Source organism: Falco rusticolus, chromosome 4 (assembly GCF_015220075.1).
Source record: "Falco rusticolus isolate bFalRus1 chromosome 4, bFalRus1.pri, whole genome shotgun sequence".
NCBI lineage: Eukaryota > Metazoa > Chordata > Aves > Falconiformes > Falconidae > Falco > Falco rusticolus.
In genome coordinates this window covers 59091195-59117758 of record NC_051190.1, presented here as the reverse complement: position 1 = coordinate 59117758, position 26564 = coordinate 59091195, and the positions used below count along the sequence as shown (strand labels likewise).

The following is a 26564-nucleotide window of genomic DNA, read 5'->3' as shown; positions in this document are numbered from 1 at the left end:
TCAGCCCTGGAGCTCCAGAATCACCTCGCTAAAGCCCCACACAGGTATGCTCATAAAAACGCTGTAATTTTCAGAAGTTTTGAGCATTTCACTGAAATATTAAATATTAGCTGAGTGCTATTAATAATATTTATTCTATGGGAATCAATTGAAGATGTTGTTTTCATGAAAAAGACCCGAGATTTAGCAAATCATCAGATCTGATGAGTGGCTGGTCTATGTGATTGCACTAATTCATTAATAACTTGACTTCTGCTCATCCCAGCAGCAGTGAATGACTACAGTCCTCTGGTGAACCCAGAAATGAGAAGATATTTTGCTTGAAGATAAACACATGCACAGATGTAATATCAGGAAAACTTCACATTATCAGGACTGATTTTTTTTCCTTTTTTTTTATGTAGGAAGTGAAACTACAGTTATTTATCCTAATAACAGGCAACTAATTCTCATAAGCAAACAAAGTTACACTGCTTTAGGCTTGAAAATGTTGGGGGAAAAGGTTTAGCTCCTAGCCTTTGATAAATGCCAACGCTGTCCTTCTATTGTGCAGCTTTACAATAGAAGAGTCCTTCTGGTTTATGAGCAACAAAGATTCAAAACTACATCCAAATAAACAAAAGGATATGAAAACTATAAATATAAGCTTTTTCCCTCAAAATGCTCCACTCAAAAATTCTACAGGTTTACAACAAACACCAAAAATTGAACAAATCACGAAACCAGGTAGCATTATTTCATGGTACAAATGTTCTAACTGTGCTCAATTTACATAGTGCAATCACTATATCATTTCAATTGTTCCTGAAAACAACATTGGGTGGGTATGAAAAAAGTAAATTTGAAATATATTTATTGCCACAGATAGAAAACAGGTTTATGCAAACCTATTTGTAGCACTGGTAAATCCATTTAAATTAAGTAATAAATATCATAGCTATAATATTAGCAGTGTTACTGATGATAGTTATGACAGTGTCTAATTTTCAGAGGTATATTTATCATAATAATAGTTCTCACCTAACTCAAAAGGATGCTGTGAGGACTCATTAATATTTATACCCATTACTGTTTGGGAAATAACAAGCTTTATATTATTTTAATTTTTACACAACTAATTAAAGCAGATTGAGATTGTAATTGGAGCTGTAAGCACCAAACCTGTTCATTCCACATAACAACCAGACTTGGGACAAATAGTAAAAAATAGTAATAACAACAATACTAATATGCTGCTTTTCCTAAATAATGCTTTTTTACTTCATTCATGCTCTAAATACGAAGTCCAGGCTTTGGACCAGGGGTTTCTGAGCTCTCTTTGGTCCCACCACTCCCATGAGGTCTATGGCAACAGGCAGGGAGAAAAGAAATACTAAAGTCACCACATAACTACTGAAAAAAAAAAATAGTCAGGCCTGTTCTAATTACAACGATGATTAATTCTTTGCAGCTTTCAGCATTATAAAAATGCATTCCTTTAACTGCAAAATAGGTAATAGCGTCTGTTGTATCAGCTATAAAAGTCTCTAAGCCCTAATTGTTGTTCAGAAGACTTAGCAGTTTGGTCCATATTAATCAGCCAGGATTTCCTGTGTGTAATTGCTCTTAACTAGCTCAAACACAGTAACGGACTGGTAAATTGGAAATGAAGAACAAATAGCTTTAAGAAGAACCTCGGCCACTTTATTTCCTCTCTTGCATTACAAAGACAGCTATTCATAATAAAGGCAATTAAATATTCTCTACTTAATGTCTTACCATGTCACTCAAGAAAATCACTTTTCTTCTCATTTTCTTTCCTCTATTTCTTTTATCGCGGTTACACAAACCCCACTGGTAACTGACTACCGCGGAGGGCTGCAACGCCGTGTGCCTGGCTACTCATCACTATTCCTACACCATCGCTCTCCCAGTCGCGGAATTGAAGAGGTGGTTTGTCACTGGGCTACTTAGGAAATCTCTCATGGAGGCCACGGAGACCCACAAGCGTGATCCCAGCCCCAACACCACCGAGACCTCTGCTGTCTCCCTGGGAGGCAGGCAGGGAGTGCGGAGCTCAGGCAGCAGTGCTGGGGGAGCCATGTGCTGGGCAGGAGTGACCTTGACCTGACACCACCAGGCAGCCTTGACCCTCTGCACCCTTTCTGCTGAGATGCTGTGGCTAAACCTTGATTTGCTTATGTGTTTTGGGGTTACTGAGCTCTATAGCTGGAGCCCCACACACTTCTTCTGGTGAAGGATGATTTGAAACCATTGTTTCTCTACGGGTGTATTTATTCCCCAATGTTTGCCCAAAACTTCACCTTGTGAATTCAGCCTGAGGTTGGACCTTGTTTTAGTGTAAAGAAACCAAAAACACACAAACAACAGAAACATTGCAAGAGTATTTTACTGACAAAGCAGCCAACTGCCTTCCCTATGACCTTTCCAGAAAAAGACCAAATCTTCTGTGTTCAAGGTTAGAAAAGCTCCCTATTAGCACAAGGCTTACCCAGAATATTGCTGCCTGAAAGATTAAGCTTCTGTAAATACAAGCACTGCAAAAAAGCATTTAGAATGAAACCTGACAGCCCAACCAGCCACACTGTACCCACACCAGTCTCGCAACTGCGTGCCAAGCTTCCTGGGAGAAATATATTTTTGGGAACACACTTTAATTCATCATCCTCTAAGACGATGAAGAGATACAACAGGAAAACACACATTAGTTGCCTCAATATCTTTGCAAAATAGGTGTCTGCCAGTTCAGGGCTGTGTTGTTCAAATGTGGGTGTCAGTGCCATTACCCAGACCAACACTGAGCAGAGATGCTCCTGTGCAAATAAATAGAAAATTCTTAGAAGGAACTGTTAGTGGCAGGGGATGACTTTGTAGCATTTTCTTAAAAAACATTTCACTTCATTGAAATTTTCAGCAACATATTATGCTCTTCTGATTTGATGTTTATTCCTAGCTGTTATTAAAAATAGAGGCTGAACCCATTTGATATTAGAATTCAGCTATATAAAATATAGCTATAAACTATACATAAACTATAAAATGAGTAACTCATATTATGTATATGAAGATATTATACACATATGTAAATGCAGCATAAATGTATTGTGTGAAAAAATGATGAAATCATCTATACTCACAAAAAATTAAAAGGCACCACATCACACTTTCAAATGGCAAAAATGAAAGCAACACTTTCTGACACCTATGAAATAAGTACACAATAATTTCAAGAAGTTTCTTTTTTAAAAGTGTTTGTAGAATTAAATTTCCAACAAATGTCCTTTGCCATTACATTTCCTGAAATTTCCCTTTGACTTTGCAACAAGGACAACTGCCCAAGGCTTTGCTAATCAATTTCTTGTGTTGCAGAAAACAGCATAATTTGAATTTTGTCCAAGAATAGAGTCTGAAATGCAGAAAATGTGAAAAGCTAACTAACATGCAATTTTGTAGCCACAGTCTGCATACCAAGTGAGAAGAAAGCCGAATAAGTAATTTAAGGATTATTGCAACTGTAATGCACAAAGAGCCACCCAGCATGGCTTAAGGATGCAACATCAAAGAGTGAATCTCACCATCCCTCTGTTAGTATGCTTCTTAAAAAAAAATATCTTTGTACCCTTCACAAGCATGGATCTTAAAGGAAAAAGAAGGGGGGTTAATTTTGTTTGGTTTGGTTTGGTTTTGTTTCAGAAAACTTTCAGGAACTCTTGCTATCATAAACCCCTATATGAATACGTGAACAATTTGCAATGCTCTCTTCATATTAAATAAATATATATACTGAATGTATTTCACATCCCAAAATCTTCCCAAAGGTCATGTTTCCAGCTTGCCACCTTGGGTTTTCCTTTCTGGAAGAGGACATGGTGTGAGGAAGGGACTACCTGGCTGTGTGCTGCTCTTTCTCCTCCAGCCAGGTGCCTTAAGCACCACACACTCCGTGTTTTGCTTGTACCTCAAACCCACAGATCTGCAAGCGCTGAAATGGAGGGAGGAGGATGCAGAAGAAGCAGGTCCAGCCCACCCCTTTCCATCCCCATCCTCCTCCTCCTCCTCCACTGCCTACATCAAGCATTCCTCTGCAGGCTGAACATAGTCCAGGCTGCAACTTGGTTTCTTGCAGATCTTAGGAGTGTGCAGTCCTTTTGGTGAAATAAGGTTGAGAATAAAAAGTGAATTTCTTACTGCTGCTTTTCAGGAATGATTTTTTTTTTTTTTGTTATTATACTTTTTGTTGTTATAGACATTTCCTCCTCGTTCTTAGAGGAACTGAGGAAGGCCTCTCTCCTTGGGGCTCCTCCAGCTTGCACATCGCATCTGAGCAGTATCAGCAAAGGGCTGCCACAGCCAAAGGCCAATCTCCATTAAATAATTGAATTTTATAAAACATCCCTAGCACACAAGGTGGGGTGGAGGGGGTTTAGGCAAAGGCTTTGCTTGCTCCATGGCCATGAGGCTGTCTTCCCCATATTTACATTTAACTTCACACTTCCACATGCATCTCTGTCTAGAGCTCTCCTAGGTAAATGCTTTGGGTAAATGAAGTCACACCAGCAATGATTTCCCAAGAAGCAGCCATTATGAATTATCCCTGAAGTTTCTGATACAGTTTTATTTGAACTTTTTCTAACACCAGGCATGGTTCAACTGACTTTTATAGTACTGTGAGTCAGGAGTAACTCCAAAGATGACAGCAGAGAAATCAGATGAGCAACAGAGCCACAACCTCTACCACCTAAAGGACCAACAAATTTCCTCTGGTTAGCAGCTGAAACTTGATTTATTTTACAGAAGAAGAATTACAGTTGCTAGTGAATGAATTATTTTCATTTTGAGGAATCAATGTAATTCTAGATTATGGAAAGAAAATATATAGGGCTTATAGTTTATCCAAGTAGTACAACATAGCTACCCTTCAATGATTTCAGGTCTTCTACCAGTAGGATTTAAAAAGAAAATAAATATTATTCATGTTGAAGAACTGCTTCCCATGCGTTTGATTCTTTAGTCATCATTTAAAAATGACTCATTACACTTTTCTTTTTTGAAGTTTGGTAGAAAATTCACCATAATCTAAAACTTAGTAGTAACCCAACAGTGATTTCTTACGAATGATTTATACCTAACCATCTGAAGAAAAGAATTTATAATGAAAGTGATAGCTCAACCCTAACTGCAGCACTGGGAACAGTGACACCATAATTAATGTATTATTTCAGTTGTGGGAGACACTGACAGTTGCTTTTTGTTCAGGGGAAGAAATTTATAGTGTGACTGAAAAAGGCACCATGAAAAAAAAAAAATCACAGAAGAGGAATAGAAATCCTTGTAGCAAAGACATGTCCTTACAATCCCCCTCGCAAAGACCATAAAATCTTGGCAATGGCAGTGTTTCCTCTACGGTGTACTTTCTACCTCCCTTCTCTACTAGATGGCAGTATGACACGCTCTCAGAATACCTAAGTGAGGGGTTTTCTTTGTTTCATAGGAAGCAATTAATTTTAAATATCTTACCGGCATAGAACTGGGGGGTGGGGATGGGGGTGGGGGGAAGCAGTGTATTTTGAAATAAAATCTATTTACTTACTGGCTCAACATTAAAAGCAAATAGTGCATATTCCCGGTCAGGTGATACTTCATATCGAATAGCCTTTAAGGAGACCTAGAAAATAAATCAAACATTGAAATAAATATTTTTCAGTTTTCAAGCCAATGACTTCTACAACTAATTGTTATGACCATCTTTCTAGCAATGAAGAATTCTGCCAGACGAAGTGTCTTGAAAAATAATACAACACAACTCTTTTCAAAACCCAGAAATGTTAAGTGGGCACTTATATGCGCCCATTAGAGAAAGCATTACTGCATTGAGACTGAGAGCAGGCAGCTATCTCAAAAAATCAGGATTTTCCTTATGAACTTACTGCACAGTGGCTGGTGGGGCGGCTGTGGGCAGCAGGTAGCTGAAGGCTCTGAGTAGAAAACTCAGTTTAATAATTCCCTCCCAATCCCTGCAGTCACTGGCCAAAGAGCAGGTGATAAAAACAAGTAAATAGCTGCTGGAGCAAATTAGCATAAAGAGCCACCACTACCTCTTCCAATTAAGACAACGCTGAGGAAAACCATCCCATTTCACCCAGTTATACAAGTCTTTGGGATGCTGTGGTGATACAGCTTTCCAGGTGCACCCTGACCTGGGTTCTGCAAAAAGCTGCGCTGTAAGTCTTCCTAACAAGAAGAGATGCCAAAATATCTTAAGGCTTGTCAGGAAATACCTTTTCGCTGCTCCACTGCTCGTTTGTATAGTGCTGACATTTCTCCTTTCCAGCACGTTTCGATATGATACATTGCTGGCACACACAGCGGCAAGGTCAAAGAGAGGTGCCACTAACACACCGCTCACCCACGGCTTTTTAAATCTCACCCTCTCACCTCACGAATTAGATGTGAGTCCTTGAGAGATTCCCATGGAGCAGAACGGAAGGGGGAATTTGGGCTGCAGGGAGACACACAGCATCCCGCTGGACGAGCCCTCCCCGCTGCCAGTGAGGCTGGAGGTGCTGCGTGGGCACCCGGCGCACAGCCAGAGGGGACTGGTGCAGAATCATACGGTTTGTGTTGGAAGGGACCTTTAGAGGCCACCTAGTCCAATGCCCCTGCAATGAGCAGGGACATCTTCAACTAGGTCAGGTTGCTCAGAGCCCCGTCCAGCCTGACCTTGAGTGTAAGTCAGTGTAAGAGTCGGTCTAAAGAGAACAATATTGTCTCAACATTGCCAACAGAGACCTGGAGATGGAATGTGGTCCTCATGGACACCAAGACACAAAGACCCTGGGAAAGAGAACTGCACGGTACGAGGAGGAGTACTATGCCGCTCCCTGCCACCTGGGATTGAATAAGGCCGCATAACAGCTGTCCAGAAGATGGATCACAACCGTGGTCATAACAATGAACCAGAAAACAAAAAAGAACACGCCTCCTGGTCTGAAGCTACCCGCCTCTGGGGCAAGATAACCTGGCTCGAGAGGGCAGAGACTGGCAGCAGTCCATGGACCAGAGGTGGAGCAAGGTGTGTTGCTTGGCATAAAAAGATGCCTTCTTAGCAACTGAACTTTGGAGATATTCCCCACCAAGGATCACGACGATCGGAAGGACCGGTAGGACGCTGCCCGGACCTGGGACCACAGGGACACCTTGGACCCGTGGTGGTAGCTATCATCCTCTTTCCTTTTCTTTTTACTTTACCTTTTATTCACTTTCTGTCTTTCTACCTATTGCATGCCGCTTTACGGGCAAACAATAACATTGTGCTGTTTGATTGAAGCATAACCGCTTGGCGTGGTCGCCTTGATTTTTGCGCTTCGAGATCATAGTTAAAGAACCATCATGAGTCCACTGAGTGGACCATGAGAGTCAGATTGCTCAGAGCCCTGTCCAGCCTGACCTTGAGTGTTTCAAAGGATGTGGCATCTACCCCTTCGGGCGAGGTAATGGACAGTGTGAGTCAGGATGGGGAGTGTGAGAGCCAGCAGTGTCAGCATGAAGACAGATTTTACTTACTGTTATATTAATAACACGGAGAAAGGAAAACATGCCAAGGCAGCAAAAGTTTCTTTGACCCAGGGGTGGGAAGGAAAAGGACAAAGACAGCGTGCCTGGATAAGGTGTAACAGCAGCTCTTCTATCGGGACTTTCTGGATTGATGTGGAGGTGATGCTCTGCAGGTTGATTTACTGAGAGGGCAGAGGAGCAAGGGTAGGACAGGCAGTAGGGAGGCCATGGCATGAAAAAGTAGGATTATCTTGCAACACTGTGCTTTTCTTACAGATTGAAAAAAATTAAAACCAGGGGAATAAACAGAGGCCAAATGGAAGAAGATTGACTTCAACAGACCTCGGCATTAAAGGAAGCCAGCCCATTCCTTTAGCCTTAACAGCAGTGTGAACAAAGGGGTTCCACTCTGATAAAAGAGGACTGCTTATGTGATGTAGCAAAGGTGTAAGGTTAAATGGCAGCATGTGAAGTTTAAGGTTGGGTTCTGCAATAATAATTCAGTGATAAATTATTTGTCTCATTAAAAAAGAATTAATACTGTACTTGAGCTTTTTTTGAGTCATATACTCATATTGCAAAATAAAATCAACCTGGAATGTGGTTTTATAGCTTTCTTGTAGATTTACTTTCAGCTTTTGAGTTTCTAAAGCTGTTTTTGGCAGAACTTGGGTCATTAAGATCAGTCTTTGTTAGCCATCCTCTGCTTTTCACAATGAGACAGTACAACAAAACTACCTCAAGCTAACCAAAACTTTAAGCAGGTCCTGCATAAGTGACAATTTTAGCAGGACAACATGATTCATATGTCATCATAAATACGCGTAAGTGTATTTTACTTCAGAAATTAATTTCTTGCTGGAAATATAGAAAACGCTCTGACATTTAATTTACTAACTTCTGCTGCAATGCTGGCTTCATCTGTGATGAAAAACAATGCTACAAAACACTTAGATCATTTATAAATAATACTCTGTATCAGCAGTGAATTTATTTTCATTTATTTTAATAGCCACCTCCTAACTTCTTTTCCCAATAATTTCTTAGGGTTTCTCTCATATGCAACTCCACTTCCATTCATCAACACTATTCATAACAAGACTGAAATTACATCTCGACCATTAGGCAAGAAAAATCAGCAAATCCACAAATTAAAAATATAAATATTTGCATGGCAGAATGTGGAGAATGCTACCAAAAGACAGTTAATTATATCAATTGTCATTTCTATTAAGCATGCAAAGATGAGAATTCTGCATCTTTCAATTATATATGATATGCAAGACTAGTTTCAAATATCTATATGATACATTCCTGTAGCATGAAAGAAACTGAGCTTGCAGAACAATAACAAAAGCTGGAGTTCAATTTCACATTATCAGTCATTGTGTAGCCCATAGTATTACTGGTGTATCGCTTCTCCTTGACAATACATGGAGTTGAAACCAAACTAATTTTCTGCTTTACTGATTCAACTGCAAGAAAACTGTGAAATTCTGCTACTTGTTATAGAAAATACTTACAATTTTTTTGTTTTCTATTAATATTGTTGAATTGTTAGTTTCAACATTCCTCAGAATCACTGTGCCATTCTGGTTCCTATAAATGAATTCATTATCTGCAAGGAGGAAAAAGAAAAGAACATTAAGGAAATCTGAAATTGTCTGTTTGTGTTGAACCTAACTATGGACTTGAACCAAAAGTACTGTTGGGAACTTCCCTCTAAAGAACACAGATACTTTTTTTTCTAACGCAGCCATTGCTGTGATGTTACAGTGGCTTCCAGGTTAGTCATTAACAACATGGTTAGCGCTTGTCATGTGTTTATTCTGCCATACTTTTGCAGACCTGAATGCAAGAGGGGGACCTGTTTTGAATAGTACATACGCAGCTTGCTTCATGGTTAGTGTAGGAAAAAATTCCAGGTCGAACACCACTCCTTATCCTTAAAGGTTTGTAAGATCCTCAGTTTCTGTAGGAGTTTAATTAGCCAGATGCCTGGAAATTCTCTGAAAGTTAAAAGCAAATCACCCTCTAACAAAGCAGATTCTGGAACCTAATATTGTGCAGATCTTCCAGCTCCACCCTTTGTCCTGCAAACCTACACCAGAAAGGAGATGCATACAAAGGAACTGCAATTTTCACATGAAACGAGACAAATTGGCTTGTCCCTCTGGCACTTTGGGACTACTCCAGCACTCCGGATATGTGGACAAGGACAAGGATCCCCTCTGGTGGTAGCTTCTGCACAGGCAGGAGAGAGTCTCCAGCTCTCAAAGCTCAAAGCCTACTTGACAGAAAGGCTGGGGTAGACACATGAAAAAAACTCCAAATGAGTAAGGGTCAAAGGTTCAGGATGAAAAATGTTACAGCAGTAAAGGGTTGTCATCTTGTCAGATGTCATAAACTGAAGTTCGAGTCTGACCAGTCCTTACATGCACTGCCCCACAGATAAAACCTAAAACCTAAGTCCCGAGCACATTTCCATTAAAATATTTGACAGCTTTTCTTGACACGGGAGTAGGGTTATTGCTTTTTTGCAACCTGGCTAAACTAAGATTGAGAACTGATGGATCCTACCAAATGCCTGCCTTCAGCTTCAGTTAGGAAAATGATTCCTCATTGCCTGCCCCCACTGTGACTACCCCAGGGTGGCTACCATGATGCATTCCACAAGTGTTAGGGACACATGAATGGTTAAACATTATCCACGAGTTGTCCTGGAATGAGTCAAAGGCGAGTTTATGTCCTATGGGATCTATTCAAACACAGGCCCAACTCATTGTAACCACAAGCAGGTACACACTGCCCAGCTCGGTGTAACCTCCTGAAGACAACACTGGATACAGAGACCCAGTTCTTTCAAAACCTGGATGTATGGAACTAGCATACTCTTTCCCTACCTATTTCTCAGTCTTCTTTTATTTCTAAGCTGGAGACAACAATCCTCATTACAGTCATTAACCATCTTTGTAAAAAGCTCTGGAAGTGTAGATGAAAGCTTCTATGCTCAACTTATTACTATCAAAACCAATCATCTCCCACATATCACAGTTTTATATGTAAGCGTAGGAAGAAAAAAATCTTTTCTGAGATTGGGACAAATCATATTCTGTGAGGCCAAGCTGTTGCTGTAAAACAGATGATCCTTTCCAAACAGACAAGATATTAGAGACTTAGAAAGATTCTCAGTGTCCAAATCACAGCAGCAGCCCTTTACACTTGTAGGCAAAAAAATTCTCAAAGCACCTCTTTCTTTTAACTACAGAATAAATGTTATCAACATCTTCAGTGATGAATAAAATATGCAGGATCTGAATTAGATTAAGACTTGCATTTGAGACCAGAATAATGAAGAGAGCTCCTGTTTGGGTTTGACAGTATTAAAATTTTGTCAATAGTTCTGGAGTGTTGTCCAAGGGCATGGCACTTTCCTAAGTATGCCTTATTATACTCAGGACTTTACAATATTGCTTCATACAATTTATAACAGAACAAATGAAGATTCTTAACCCTGGGTGGGAAAGAACTGATTGAACAGAACGAGGACAGAAGTCAAAAAAGTCATAAGCAGCGTGAAGATAAATAATGAATGCTCATTCCCTGCTTTTCAAAAATAAGTATGGGGAGTTACTAAGTGACACCAGCCAGTGACAGGTTCAGCACAAATAAAAGGGATTATTCCTTCCCGCAGAAGGTAAACAAGCTGTGGAAGTCATGGTCCCAGAGGAGAGCAGGTGCCAGGACTGCATGTGGCTCCAAGCAAGAACTAGAAAAATGGAAGAAAAATCCATCAAAGATTGTGGGTCTTGAGGGGAGGCACTTTTCAGAAAGCCCTTGAACCTTCAATTGCAAGGGACTACTAGCATATCCCAAATTATCATCTTGAGAAATTCACCTACTTTCTAAAAATCTTCCCTAGGTATTTGCTCTTGTCCCAGGCCATACACCGGAAGAGACAACCTCTGGGGTCTGATCCAGCATCGACTTATTTACAACTTTAACTTCCAGCTTCTGTGGCCAAATCCCTAAAAAAGTATTTTTTTACTGACAATTTAGGGACTGATATAATAAAAGGTATTAATGCTTTCTACATACCTTGCCTTTATATTCTTAGGCCACTAGGGCTGAGGCATCATTTGTTATATGGGGAAAGTATGCCGTCCAAATTTTTTTTTTCATTCCAGAAATAGCAAGAATAACTAAACTGAGAGACTGAATATTACCTGACTACAAGACATTTTGAAAAAGATTGCTGCTTTAATAATCACCCTATGACAACAACACAGAATGTTTTCCAATTACATACTAAGTTCTAGGCAGAAAAATCACATTTTAAATATGGCCGGCAAAGCATTTGGATAATTGTAAGCCTCTCAGGATATATCCTAATTACGGGGAAAAAAACCCCAACCTAGCAGTGAAACTCAGCTCAAAGTTCAGTACCCAGGTAAAGTAGCTTATTAATCTAATGAGTCTGTGGGGCTGTTAATACTTGGTAGCTGTTTCCTGAACATTGCACGAACTGATGGAAGTTACATTAGTGCCCGTAATGAAATTGCTACTAAACTTTTATTGCTCCCTGTGTTCCAGAAAAACATAACATTTTAATAAACTGTGAAACTTCAAGATGATTACATAAAAGTTGCTCCATAGTTGGAAGTAGGAGATGAAAGACTTTCTCATTATTTGTTAAAGTGCAACAATTTTAAAATCAGGTGCTAATCTGCTGCATGTACTTCTGGTATGAATAAGGAAGAATAAATGAAGCAGCACTGATTTGTTAGGGCTGTAAATCTTGCTATTATATTCAATACAAGCCATCAACACAGCATTTGAATTAATGAACAGAAAATTGGTCTGCTTAAGAGAAGAACAAATTGTTCTGCATTATACTCCAAGCAAAACACCATGAGGTTTAGCTGGTCTGTAAGTTGTATTATCTTGGACCTCAAAACAATTAATGAATAATATTCCTGGACTTTGTTTTGAAATGTGTGATTTGTTCCAGTGCAAGAGCATTTATTTAAATGGGACATACCTCAATCAAAGACAAAAAGCAATGCAGCAGCCTCTGCCTGTAATGAATTCCATTCAGTGAGCTGATGAGAATTTGCAGCCTGATTTATAGTTGTCACCACAGCTGATAAAGGTCATCACTGCATCTTATTTTTCATACCTGCCTTTCTTTGGGGCTGGTGTTCAGTGTAAATGATGCTGAAAATTGTAACTTTCAGGCATAAAGCCATGTACTCCATTTCTTAACAGCAGAGTTCACTTTGCCAACTCCTCCCCCTCTTTCAACTTCCAGGAAGATGTCTGGTTGGTAGGATATATTACGTGTCTGTGAGTGTAGACACAGATATGTAGTCAAGCTCACAAAGTGACTGATTACAAAAAGCAGTGATACCTAGAAATAGCAGAGCAGCCTTGGTGCTGCAGAGAGTCAGCACAGAGGAATGGGGCAGCCTTGGCAGAAATTTTTAAAAACCTGCTAAGCAGAACGAGTGAAAGCAGAAAACCCAACACCAATGATATATTTGCAGTGTCAGAGTTTCCCAGCTTCTTCGTACACATCTTTCTTTTAAATTCAGTCAGGAAATACACGTGCAGAGAGAACAGATCTAGTGACAGGGAGCTCGTGCCCCTTGCAGTCGCTGAGTCCTCAGCAGGAACAGCACACACACGGGTTTGCTTAGCCTGGCAGCTCTGCCCGCTGGCCTCTTGTTTAGGATGAAACAAGACAAAAACATGGGATTTTTCTTAAAAGTACAATTCATTATGCCCTGTGGCTCCAGTGCAGGTTTTGCATTTTCAGGCATGCTACCTGGCCAACCCTTTCCAAGGTTTGACCATCAGGAAAGGCACAGGGTTCTCTGGAAACTCGCCCACCTGTGCTGCTGTGCTGCTGAACCTGTAACTGGCAGTTGTAACTCAGGAGAAAGATCATGAAGCTGTCACTGGTATCATTTGGGGACCTTGAATTATCAGCTCGATAGGCAGAGGCATCCTAAACAGCCAACAAAACGTTGGACATCACTAAGAGAGCAAGACAGCACAGATGATTTGCCATGATGTAAAACAAGGGAGTACAAAAACTCATGGGCAATTGATAAACTGTCAGATATTAAAGAAAAAAGCTAGGATATACTATCGATCATCCCTAATGCAGGGCTGCCTCATTATGAACCACTAAAAGGGGCCAGGCTTAAGTCTAACATAGCATCAGCTATTGCCGTGGTGAGAGATCCAGCACTGGGCTAGAGGAGCACTTGCCTGTGCCAAACCCACTTCTTTTTACATTGCAGTGTGTCAGACCAGGCACCAGGCTAAGCAACTCATCACAGTGGCCAAGAATGTCTGGGACAATTTTACTTCTAGGAGTAAGTTTGAGTGCTGGCGGCGCAAAGAATGGAAGGAATTGCATCCTGCTACAGGAACACAGATTTGCATTAATGTCAAGGCTCACAAATCTATGGCTGTACAGCTCCTCTGATGAGACTAAGTAACTACACGCTATCAGAGATGAGAGACTGGTTAGCAAGGTAACAGCAGGACCAGCATGCTTTCGAGGAGAATTTTCATTATTTGTCAGACATTACGGAGAGCAGAAAGCAGAACTATGTGATAAAATATGAGAAGGAATCAGAATTTAAATCCAGCTCTAAAAAATATTTTTGATGAAACTGTAATTTTCTATCAGTTTAGCAACTGACAAATGAAAAACAGAGGGAAAAAAAAATTATTCACATGCAGCAAGTCAGCAGCAGGACTCGGCAAAAGGCAGAAGGCAGTATCAGGACTGTTAGGACAGCTCCTATCATTTAGAGCCACAGATTTAGAGGAAAAAGCAACTTCCCAAGTCCTGTAGTTTCAGATCAACAGACGCGGCAGATAATTGAATGAGTCTTAGTCTGATGAAAGGCAGTGTCAAGGGAATTATTGTTCTCAATCCCTAAGATTAAGGAAGATTGGTGAATAAAGGGAATTTAAGTCCTGAAGTTGTTCTGAACCATTTCAGATAAGTAAACCTCCAGATACCAGCATGAACAACAAGCCTGACAAACAAATGATGCCATGTCAAGGGAGCAGGCGGCAGCACGTCCTGCGGGACTCAGCCCACATTGCTGTGCAGGGACCGAGGTCACGTTGCAGCAGGCCACGTGCTGCTGGGATGGAGCTCTGCGCTGGCGCAGCGAACGTCACCGGGCCACCAAGAGGGGACTGGCACTTTCCTGTTATTTCTCATCCCTGCTGCTGTAGCAAGGCCCTTGCTCGACCTGACCTCAGGCATGACCTATGGCAGCTGGCAGGCTGTTTGCATCTGCTGGGCTTTACAGTGGGGTCAGAACCCCTGGAAGATTCCTCTGAGCTTCGCAACCCCCTTGTCCAACCCAATGAAACTGATTACTGCAGCTGGAAACAAGTCAAGAGCCTGATGCTATCACCCTCTCTCTTCCGAAAAAAACAAAAGGTGTTGTGAGGTTTTTAACGATGGAAAGCAGTCAGGTCTTTAGAATTTTATCTTCCATCTGAAGGACAAGCCTTCCACCAGCCCTGCAGCACTGCCCACCGCGGTGCAGGGCATAACTCAGCACGAAGCCAGGCTGAGCCCCCCTTGGCTGACACAACAGCAATGCCTGAAACAGCAAAGGGTTTCTTGGCATCCTTCCAGGCGGGTATCGATCACACACAACTGGTTAGCACTTAACATCTAACAAGATAATGGGCAGAATGTTTGCAACAGTAGGACAGATATTTTTTCAGACGGAATTGGTATTTTCAGGCTGGCAATGGCATGGACTATAGCCATATTCATTTGGAAAAACATATGAAGATGAGGAAGTGGAATTAAAATTAAAAAAATCTTCTGCTTGTTTAGCATCCCAGCAAGTCTTCTGGATTGCCAGGTGAGCCCCAGCACAGGGGCTGGAGACCAGAGGTGGGGAACAGAAGGGGTATGCCCCTTGGCATGCCACAGCCCTCACCCCCAGCACGCACACACCGGGGCAAAGAGGGGGGGCTGGCTGGAGAGAGCAAACCTGGACTATCCACAGCTGACCTGTGGCACACAGGGAAAAAAAACCCACTAAAACAACCAAATCAAACTGGCTTATAAGTGATTACCCACATTTGCAGGACTGGGGGAGGCTGCCAGTTTACACTGAAATATAGTGTGTCTCCGTGGGAACAGCATCACGACTGAAGCGGGTACCCGGGCAAGCTGTGGGGTGGGCAGCAGGGAGCATTCCCTGCTGTGACTACCGGCATTCCCACCCGCAAGCCAGCCCACCCACCCACAGCCCCGAGGGGAGAGAGCAGCCTGTCAGCACAGGCGAGGCACCAGGCGCCTGTGTGGGTACAGCCATCCACACAGCTTGGGAGCATCTCCCATGGCAAGGAAACTGGGGGGGACTTGGGATTTCCTGTAAAAAAAAATGATGCACTTTCTGAGTGACACAGGGGAGGGAAGAGGATAAGCTGAGGTTAACAGGCTGCGGTGTGTGGGGTCAAGATCTTAAAAAATCCCTTAATCCTGCCAGATGCAGCAGAAGCATGAGCCTACTGTCTTCAGAGACTGCTTGTGAGAGAGAGAGAGCCTGAGGTTTTGGGAAACAATGGAAGCAGAGAGGAAAACGACAGCACACGGGAAATTCACAGAGGAAATAAAAACTGACAGAAAAAAACCCCAGCAAACATTAACAAAAAGCACCAAACGAGGGAGAAGGTGGAACATGATATGAACAGGGAGAAGGATGAACACAGGCTTGGGGAAATACTTATTTTACTGTGCTTTCATGGCAGGGGAAACGATCTTATTTAGTAAGCCTGCAGGATTATTGACTCATTTAGGACAGTATCTGCCTAACTGGAGTCCTGGAGGAGAGTGGCCCTGCACTCCCTGGGGGAGGTGTGGTTTACGCCTCAGAAAAGCACAGGGAATAAATATTCAACAAATGCAAGGACCATGCATGGTCACTAACTGCTTTAGGACTTAACCACATAGAACATAAAGCAAAATAAAAGCACAATCAGCCCCTGATGGAAGCCTGTTCAGGTGTCCAGACAGATGCAATCCCAAATTGAGGTGGAAAAGGTGACCATTGTGATGATGCATTTAATACTATGATTTGTTGTTCTTTCAAGTCCTGCAGTTCATCTATTTGATATTTGTAGCATGTACCCATAAAACAACTGAATCTGAAATTCCCTCCCCAAAACAGAAGCCAAGCTTGCTTTGATACCGAGCTGCTTCCCAGAGAGAAAATGCAGGGAAGGCTTCCCATCCCCTGTCCCCTGGTGCTGCAGTAAGCTGGCTCTGGGATAACGAGGGAGATGGCAGCAAGGATCATGAGCGGTGAACAGCAAAGAAACCCCATTTCCATACCTGTAGCTTCATCCCACCCACAGTGAGAGCTGGTCCTTAGGGATGGTCCCTGTAGACCTTGACACCTGTATCTCATCACAGCCCCCTGCCACCACCCTGCCTTTTGCCTTCAACACACCTGCCCCCACCAGCAACTCCTTTTTCTTCAGTCTTGCTACTCTGCAGTGCAGAAATAAGGAAGAGTCGGTTATACTTCATGATGCTGATGCAAGGAAGCAACAGGGGACAGGGAACAGCTTGCCTTTAACAACATTGCTACAGCCTTTAATTCCAGGAGACGACTGAAATCCCATTTTTATCTTTCTGGCATTATGGGTCATTACCCTTTTACTGTTTCCAGCCTATTTTTTTTTTTCACATGAGAGGCTGAAAGGAAAACTTCTTTAAATAGGTGATTTACCATAATTTAGCTAAATGCTGTATAACATATTGCACTGGTATATTAAGTAAGTGCAACATGATAGAATGTGCTTTGTTATGCAAGAAGTGGTTTTAATTGCTCATCATCTCAATACAGTTGCACTTGGTGCACCAATATAGTGCCTTTACAGTAGTACCAGTAAAATAAAACACAATTATAGCTCAGAAAAATTCCCATATCCATGTGCATCGCTAGCAAGGTTGTAAATAAACTTGACAAAAGCTTGAAGAAGGCTGTCCTGGGAAAACTTAAAACTATAAAAATCACTAATGCCAGTTTGTTCCTCTTTTTTGTCTAATCCCAAATCTTTCAAGATCCAAACTCAACAAAAAAAAAAGCTAATTCAATCTCATTGAGAGAAGACCTCAGCACCAAGCCTGAAATCCAGGAGGAGCACACCTTTGAAATTTCAGTCCCAAATTTGAAACCGGGTACAATTCCGCTGCTGCCTCTCATTTGTGAGACTGAACTCCGCTTCAAAGAGCCCCAGTCTGGGAACTCTGTAGGCTCAGATCACGGCTTAGTGGCCTAGGCATGAAAAGCTGAAGTCCACGTGAGACACAGAGAACTCCTTTCAGCTTCAAATAACTCCTCTTCTCTGCTTCTACCTGCTTTTGTAACACATGGGGGGGTGGGGGGTGGTGGTGGTGGTGTGAAGAGACATGCTACAATTAGGGAAAAAATGAATGAGAAATCCTCTGGAGTAAATCCATTTTGACTCCATCCAGGCCAAATCATCCTGATTACAAAACTGCTATAGAATCCTAACAACAGCAGCAAACCCACACATTTTATTGCTTGCTGCCCTCAGTTTATCTCTCCGTAATGACTGACAGCAGCATGGGGACTTTGCAGCACACTGAGCTGACTTTGGTGTATCCCAGAGCTCAGAAATCTTCCTCAAAAATTCTCTGTCATCTCCTTTTCCAGTTCAGTTGTGCTCATGCCATGTGCTCTTCAAACCCTAACGTTATAGCAGGAAAAGTGCAGATGACCCCTAGGTTACCCGAGTCCAGACAGCTGGAGATACCAGATTACACTCATCCCTTTGATTCCCTGCCAGAAACTTCCTGCATTCAGCACAGGCCAAAAGCAATTTAACCCCAAACAACTAATTTCCCAGGAAATGGTCCCCAATGCCTTTATCCACACCCCACATATTTTTCATGGTCTCACCATGGATCTGAACAGCAAAACAAAGTGCGGACAACAGGTTGCGCGTATCAGCTTATCCCAGCTCTGCAACACGGTCGGTGTGGGTACTGGGGGTATAAAAACCTCCAGGGATCCTGCCATAGTGGTTTTCAGCTCCTCTGAGAGCTCAGGCTGTCATTCCTGCTTGCTCGTCCCCACCTTGCCTGCTCCAAGCGCTCCCTTGCTGTCCCCCAGGCCAGTGCAGCACCGTGCAGTGACCGCTCTCTTCTCTGCCTAATGCACCGGGGTTATCTGCCTCATTTAGTTCGGCTTCGCACAGGGGAGTGCATAACCCAAAACGTTACATGTTAATGTAATAATCCATTTGACACGGAGAAAAAAAAAGGAATCCATGAATAAATTTTCATTAAAATGTGACCCCACAGCTTGCTTGCTTAATCCCTCTGTGAATTTCCTTGCCTCCTGCTCTTTGCCCCCAACCAAATTACTCTCGTTTAGTGGCCATGATGGAAAGAAAATATGAAGTGTTTGGGTTTTTTCTTCCTTTTCATTTTTATTATCATGGGCAGCATAATGAAATTTTGGTACAGACTGAATGAGATCTTTGTATATTAACAGGCAAATTCACTGCGTATACAAATATCCAAATTCACTGGATATACAAATACACAAATATACAGCTCTGGATAAACTTTAAATCATTTTTGTGTGTAATATTTCATGATTGCTTTTACGCTACTCTATCATTTCCAGTGTGTTTGGAGAAGTGTGACTACTGAAGTTTAACGGTGCAAGGAGTCTGGCAGAGTCATGGCCATCACCCTGACTTCACACTTTTGAAAATCAAGCTGGGTACGTCATGAAATCCAACATCCTACACCTTGTGGCCACCAGTGCACGATTACCGGTTTTGGACTGGTCACAAGAGGGCACCATATTACAGAGCCGATGGAAACACATTAAACACTCGCAAAGAAGAATTAATAAATAATTGGATGCGGTGCTGGGCAGTGGACCTGGCAAGGAATGGCACCTGGGGGAGAACAGAAACACCCTGCACCCAGCTACGAGAGAACTGCTACTGGAGGAGCAGTTTGCAATTATACATACAATCCCATCATTTTTAAGCTGATGAGTGAATGAAAAAAATTTGTGTCAGTGAAGTAGCTTTCCCTGAACATCTCAAATTGGTTTGCCTGCAGCAACCGGGCCAGCTCCTGCAGGGAGTCCCATACCAAATCCCAAAAATGATTCCTGAATTTCTGATTTATTTCCTACTCCCCTCTGCACCAATGAACCAACAACCTGCATCATTTACTGCCTTGCATAAATGGGGGGTTGCTGCTAGGAGGGCTGACATGCCAAGGCAGGTGCTGAAGCAGAAGGGCTGATACCAACACCTGGTTTAAGTGCAACAGATGAAAAGTGGCTACATCAAATGAATGCCTGGTCCTTTCCTGTATCCTTGTCAACCCCAACCTTTTGTCCAAAAATATCTTCTCAATAGTTTTCAGCAGATGGCATTAAAACCAAAGAATGCCCTTATTCAATGAAAAGGACTTGACTTCTTCCTATTTTTCTTTATTTTCTATCCTTACATAATTTCTTTGTTACTCAGGGCAATTTTTTATTACGCATTTCCATTCCTCTGTCATGGTCTTCATCCTTCTCTGGACCATGCCTATTCACACTACAATCAATTTTTTTAGGATGGAGCAACCCAAACTCACTGTAGTGATCAAGGTGATAATGTGCCTCAAACTGGATAAAACCATGTTATTTTCAGTATTGTTATCTCCTGAGTATTGTGCAATATTGTTTCCCCTAAAAAAGTTGATTACAAAGGAGAAATTATTATCTGTTCTTAGTTTTCTGCCCCAAGAGAAGGAAAGCAAATATAAAACGTGGAATTCTAACAAATCCTTTCCTGTTTTTCATACTCATACTATCCTGGCTTGATAATTTAGCCAAATTAGCCATTCTGTGCCCATTAGGAAAAAAAATCAGGACTTTTAGAATTATTGGTATATAATTCTGCTTATAAAAATATCTTCCTTTGTGAAGCATTAAAAATAGAAAAAGAAAAAAGACTAAACATTACAGGTTAATCTGTTTTAAGGCATGTTTTAATGTTGTTTTATGCATGCTACCAAGTTTGGCATCAACTAAATGCTTCAAAGGAAAAGTTAATAGTAAACTCTCTACAAATGCTGCCCCTGAAATTAAAAACTGGAAGAAGGAAAATACGGAACACATGGAACAAATACGTATATGTACACATAGACTTTTGGTGATATTTTAAAAAAAATGTTTTAAGGCAATTTTTATGCCACTAATCACAGCCCGCACTCCCACTGGGAAGGAGAATAAGGAACTAAAAGATACCTCCAAATTATGAATAAGAGTCCTGGCTTACGCACAAGCCTTCCAAGAAGTATGTGTTGTGAAATGAGTCAGTCCATCAGCCTAAGCAGTAACAAACAGCAGTGATAACAGCTTCACATACGTACACGCATATGTGCATGAACCCCGTCACGGCGCGGATGGGCCAGCTCAGCCCTCGCCAGCTCCGCTCTCTGCTGCTGCTGCCAGCAGGTGAGCAACCAGCACCAGCTGCAGGAGCAGGGCTTGGCAGTGGGCTCTTCTCCACTAGGAAACAGGAAAATTGACTGTCGAGCTGAGAATAAGTGTTTATTAGGGTGATAATAAATTAGATGCCTGGAAAAAATTCTGGATGCTTTGTCCAGGCAGAATTGGTGGATTTTATATGTATGTCCATGTCTTGCTGGTTCTTTGTAGCTGAGGGTACCTGAAGGTACCATGGTATTCAGGTGTTACCACAGCACATGCATGGCACGGCCAACACCTCCAGGCAGCACCTGGACTGACTTTACTCTGCATAAATGACCACACTGAACGTAACTGTAACGAGCCCAAAGTCTCTTTGAACTGCTGGATATACCACCCCTTCAATGTACAGCTGATTTTTCACCCACTGCATGCCAAAGTATCCATAATTTATCCCAGTAAATCAAAAATTTTGCCCTTTATGGGGAAATTGTTTCTGAGCTGAAATGTTTTTTCTCTTCTTGGCTTGAGTCTCGAATTTTTCCCCTGCCTTTTTACTAGACTTTGTTTACTTTTTTTCCATCCACACCACTGTAATCTGCCTTCTCTGGAAAGTGAAAATGCTTTGAAGCTGATTTATAATAATTCACAAAATCTGGTTAATCTTAAACATTGAGAAATCAGGTATAAGTCTTCAAAGGAACCTGACATTTTAAAAATAGATTTTCTAAGGAAATCAAATACTAGATTTTCATTTACCTTCCAGCTATGTTTAGCTTCTGAATGGCCATTTAGATATAATTTTAATAATGTCTTTGACTGCTAAAAAATTTAAAATTTATTTCATTCTTTTTTATTCAGACTAAGTATTGTTGTATGTCACCTGTCCCCAGAAGCTGGAACTTTAAGACAAGTAGCAAAATTAACATTTGGCATCATAGGCAGCTGGCAGTGTTGTGAAGGCAAACTCCCTGCCCAGCCATACACAAACCTGGTTACCTGTTCAGCTCCTTCTCCCCATCAATCCAATGTCCTAGGGAGATGTTCCCCACTCTTCTTGTCCTTGTGTTTTGTTTTCCTTCTTTCATCTCTTCATACTGGCTTTCTTACCTTGAGTTCTTTCCCTGCTAAGCATGGGACTAGAAGTGGCTTTTAGAGGTGTTAGACTCTGATCATCAGGGATTGTTTCTCAGCATGCACAGCCACTTCTGTCTCGTGATCACTTACAGGATCACCTTATTTTCTGTCAGAGATTATTTCTCATTACAGGCAATGGAAAGAGATGTCAGCAAAGTAATCGGTTTTAAAACTCAGGAGTATGGGTATAGACCCAGCGCTGGTTCCACATAAAGCTGTGGAAGTCCTGCTGGGGACCTACATTACATGATTTTATGGCATCGTGATCACTCAGTGTGGTATAACTTGGTACTGGGACCTATAGATTTTAATTCTAACAAAGTGCAAAATCTTCTGGCTTTTCCTTGGGGTCAAACAAATTATATTACATGCATGCACTTGCCTTAAAGCGCCATGAATCTCAAATCATTTGAGCACATTTGAGAAGCCAACCCTGATACTCCTGTGTAATCCTTGCCTGTAGTTCCCATCCCATTCTCTCTAAACCAATATATTAGAGATGCAAAACAGTCAAGAAATGGCAAGGATGGTCCAAGGTACTAATCTAAGGCTCATCAAGCAAAGCAAAGAGGAGCAAGCTCCTAAGTAAGCAGAAGGAAGCAGTTACTCACGCAACAGGTCTTAGGCCAGTGAAACAGGTTGCTGAAGGATGTGGTGGATGCAAAAGGCTCTGGAGGGCACTTGGCAAGTGACTTCAAAGAGCAAAACATTTGGGGTTACTAAACAGAAAAACTACAAGAGGATCTGGTAATTCCCTGAGCTAAAAAGTGTGTCCCTGCCCTCCAGTCCTTGTGCACATACAACTCACCTCTGGTGGAAACAGGATCCGGGGCTGGGCAAACCTTTGGTCTCTTCAGTTCTTAATTGAATACTCACTGATGTGAGATTTGTATATCTACATTTTAAAGTATAATTATATTCCCTTGATCAGTGATAATTATCTAATTCTAAATGTCTTTTAATGAATTATATAAGTCTGGTGCTACTTCTTGTAAGGAAAAAAGTACTGCTTCTTATGTGTTCAACAGCTTAATACAGTCAGGAGATCCAGGCTCACCAGGGACTTTTTTTCTTAGATAAGTAAATCTTTGCCTGCTAAATTTTCAGTTATAAATATCTGATATAAAGTTTAATCACCAGAAATACAGCATTTCCCAACTCCAAATTATGAAATTATGGTATCTCAGCATATATTTATTTAATGTTCATTAAAAGGAACAAGTAGAAGAACACATACTGCTTTAATTAATCCTTGGTAAGCAGTCCAAGAGCAGTGCAGCAAGCTCAGGAAAAGCTACTGAATTAGGAAAATGTGCTTTGCACCAAGTGAAAAACCTTCAAGAAGGAATCAGAGTTGGACAGGGCAGTGTGAAAAATGGAAAAGTACTTCAGTTTAAAGTTAAAAAAACCCCAAACAACCAAACAAGAAAAGGAAAACGTAAGGAAGTTGCCTCTTGCAGAATAGAGGGCACCTAAAGACGGACTGTGTCAAAAGACATAAACCTTTCTGGCCATCACTGTTGAAGGTACCAGCAGTATCCAGTGACTGGGACCAGCTGCTTAAGAGGCCCAAACACCCTGAAGTGCCTCTCCTTTCTCCATCATCCCTTTACAATCCTCCTTTGAATGTGTTTCTTGCCCAGCATATCTTGTGATTACACACGTCATTTCCTCCCTCTGTTTTTTCCTAGGTTCTCATCTCCCAGGTGCTCCTTTTCCAAAACTTTTCTACCCTTCCACCAGCCTGACTGTTAGGAAATCCTTCAGCGAGTTCATGCAGCCCCTCATTCTTGATCTTCCTTACCTGCAGTTCAAAACTGAGTCCCCACCTACCTGCCCAGATTTCCTTAGCAGTGCTGGATCTAGAAGAAACATATTTCTTACTCCCTCCCAAAGCAACCTTGATCATGATAAGACACTGCCAGCCTCCTGGGCAAAGGAGAAGACTGTCACCCTCTGCTTGCTCCATCACCCAGGAGTATGGCTTTCCTTGTTCCTCTCCCTCCTCTTTCCTGTGTTGTACTCATCTGAAGAGGCAAAGGAAAAAAAAACTAGCTTTATTTTAGTACAAATTCAACCAGCCAGGCTCCAGTTACAACCACCCTTTTAAAGGATTATCGAAGGTAGGTTTTTTTGCAGCAGTTCCCCCCTTCCCCAGGGCCTGGGGACAGCTGGGAGCTCACCCTTACCTGCTTCCCAGGTGTCAGCTGGGGAAGCGCATCTACCGGTGTCAGGCTGTACCTCTAGTTGTTCATCTGGGTTTATAGCTAGCACCCACTGAGGGAACACCTAATCCCTCTCCCAGTTAAACCCTGCTAAAACCAGTGCTTTTCTGTTGGCTCTGAAAACAGCAGGTTTTGATTTCAAACCGCTTTGAAACAGATGAAAAAAAAAAACCCAACAAAAACCCAATCCTTTTCTAACTGGATTCAAACTGTTAAGCACGTAGGCAGAACTGCCATGTGTGTTCCTTTTCTTCCATCAGCAGAAACACTGCAGATGTGAGCCGCATCTTCAAAAGTCCCCCACAGATGCAGCGATCCCCGTGGCAGTGTGCTGTTTCCTTCCTGTCTCCATTCCTGCTGTTCTCCCCTTTTTTTTTTTTAATCAAAAGTCTCCCCCCTGTGAACTGGGTGCAGCCGCAGTACATCTGCCTGGCTTGCAGGGTAAATGGACCCAGCACTGAATTTAGCAGCTTTGCCTTCGCTGCCAGCAATACAGAGCACAGAAACACACCTTGGTGTGACAAAGCATGACGGCGGGGAGGAGCAAAGGAGGCAGCATCTACCTAATTCCCATGGGGTTTCACCACAAATCTGCAAACAAATGTAACACACAGAGGAGCCCAAGCGGTCCCAGCTTTCACACACCTGTTACCTCAAATTATTCCCCAAAGCTGCTCCTCACTAGCAGACCCCATCCCCACAGGAGGCACCACCAGCCTCCCTGCTGAGTTACTTGGAGAGAAAAGCAGTAATTTTAGTGGAGCCAGGCTTGAAAGGGAAATGGGGAATCTGTTTCTGCTAATGGCTATAGAAAGTGTAGGAACCCAGATTGCTGGTGCAACATGTGAGAGCGTGACCATCATGCTGCCTGTCGGGGGGAAGCCTGTTTTTTCTGCTTTGTTTTAAAAAGTCAGTGGGAACAGAATTAGGCAGTTATAGGGAGTAGGTGTTAGTAGAACCCAGACACGAAGTGAAGTCCAAGGACATCTCCTGCCTCTTCCAGCTGTCTTTGATTTGCTAATCATTCCCTCTGATATTACCTTAGGAATTGAATGTGTTTTCCAGCTCTTAATCTTAGGCCATTGAGCCATTTCTCAGGCAACACCACAGGACTGACTTCCAGGCTCATTTTCACCCTTTGCACAACTCCAGCTCCTGCTCCTCCTTGTACACCTCCAAGATCCTCCCCGCTTGCCTGGGCTTCCCCAAGCGACTCTGCAGCCTGTCCTCCCTGTGCAGCATCATGCTGCCAATGTCCTCCACATCACATGTTCCCTTTCATCTCACCTCTCCCAGGTGTCCTTCATGCCACCAGCCCTGTCCCTGGGCCAGACTCTTCACTCAACCTGGCAAGATGCAAAGACATAAAATACAAAGCCACCACATTGAAAGTCTGAGGTCATTTTTACTGCATGTGGATATTTAGATGTTCAATAGCTAAGGCCATATTTTGGTACCTCAAGAGGACATTTGACTCAGTGACAGACAGGGGACTGTCTGGACTGAGCAGGTTTTGGAGAAATCAGGTTACCTATGGAGGCTCCTAAATATAGTGTTAGGCACATATGAAAAACCTGACGTCCTCAAGACATTGAACTACTCAATAAAAACACAAACACCCCACACACCCCCATCTGACCATTACAACATTACTACACTTTTCTAGGGTGCAATATTTTTCACAAACAGGACTTTCTCCAGTACATTTCTCCCTCTAAATTCAGAAGTTGCTGTACACGTGGAAGGATGACTTTCTCAGTCTAACAGCAGCACACGTGCCCCACCAGCAACCCAGCACGGCAGAGCAGCTGGGCACGGAGGGGCTGCTAAAGCCAAGGTACAGAGCTCCTCCCCAGCTCGCTCCTGCAGACTGTATTAATTTTTAAAAGAGCCAAATTGATTTCTCATTTCGTTCTCTCTAGCAGTAATGAACAAAACAGCTACATGGCAGAAGTGCTCTCCTCCACAGCCTATTACAGTGTGTTAAAAAGCCATCAATTCCTGGGTTTCCTGTCTTTAGTGAACAGGTTACTGTCACTACTGAACTTTGGCAATTGCCTGGCAGCTGGAAGGATGGACTAGGGCAACTTCTCTTTGGTGCTCTCAGAGAACAGAT

At 42.2% G+C, this 26564-nt stretch overlaps 1 protein-coding gene across 2 annotated transcripts in view; it reads right to left on the bottom strand.

Annotated features, from left to right (window-relative positions):
• Positions 1 to 26564, bottom strand: part of DPP6 (dipeptidyl peptidase like 6) — a 422788-nt gene that overhangs the window by 141314 nt on the left and 254910 nt on the right. For both annotated transcript variants that reach the window (XM_037385816.1, XM_037385817.1), the window contains exons 4-5: positions 9078 to 9172; positions 5591 to 5665 (exon numbers count right to left, since the gene is read on the bottom strand). In XM_037385816.1, coding sequence (XP_037241713.1) covers positions 5591 to 5665; positions 9078 to 9172 — 170 coding nt within the window. The remainder of the gene's footprint in view (positions 1 to 5590; positions 5666 to 9077; positions 9173 to 26564) is intronic.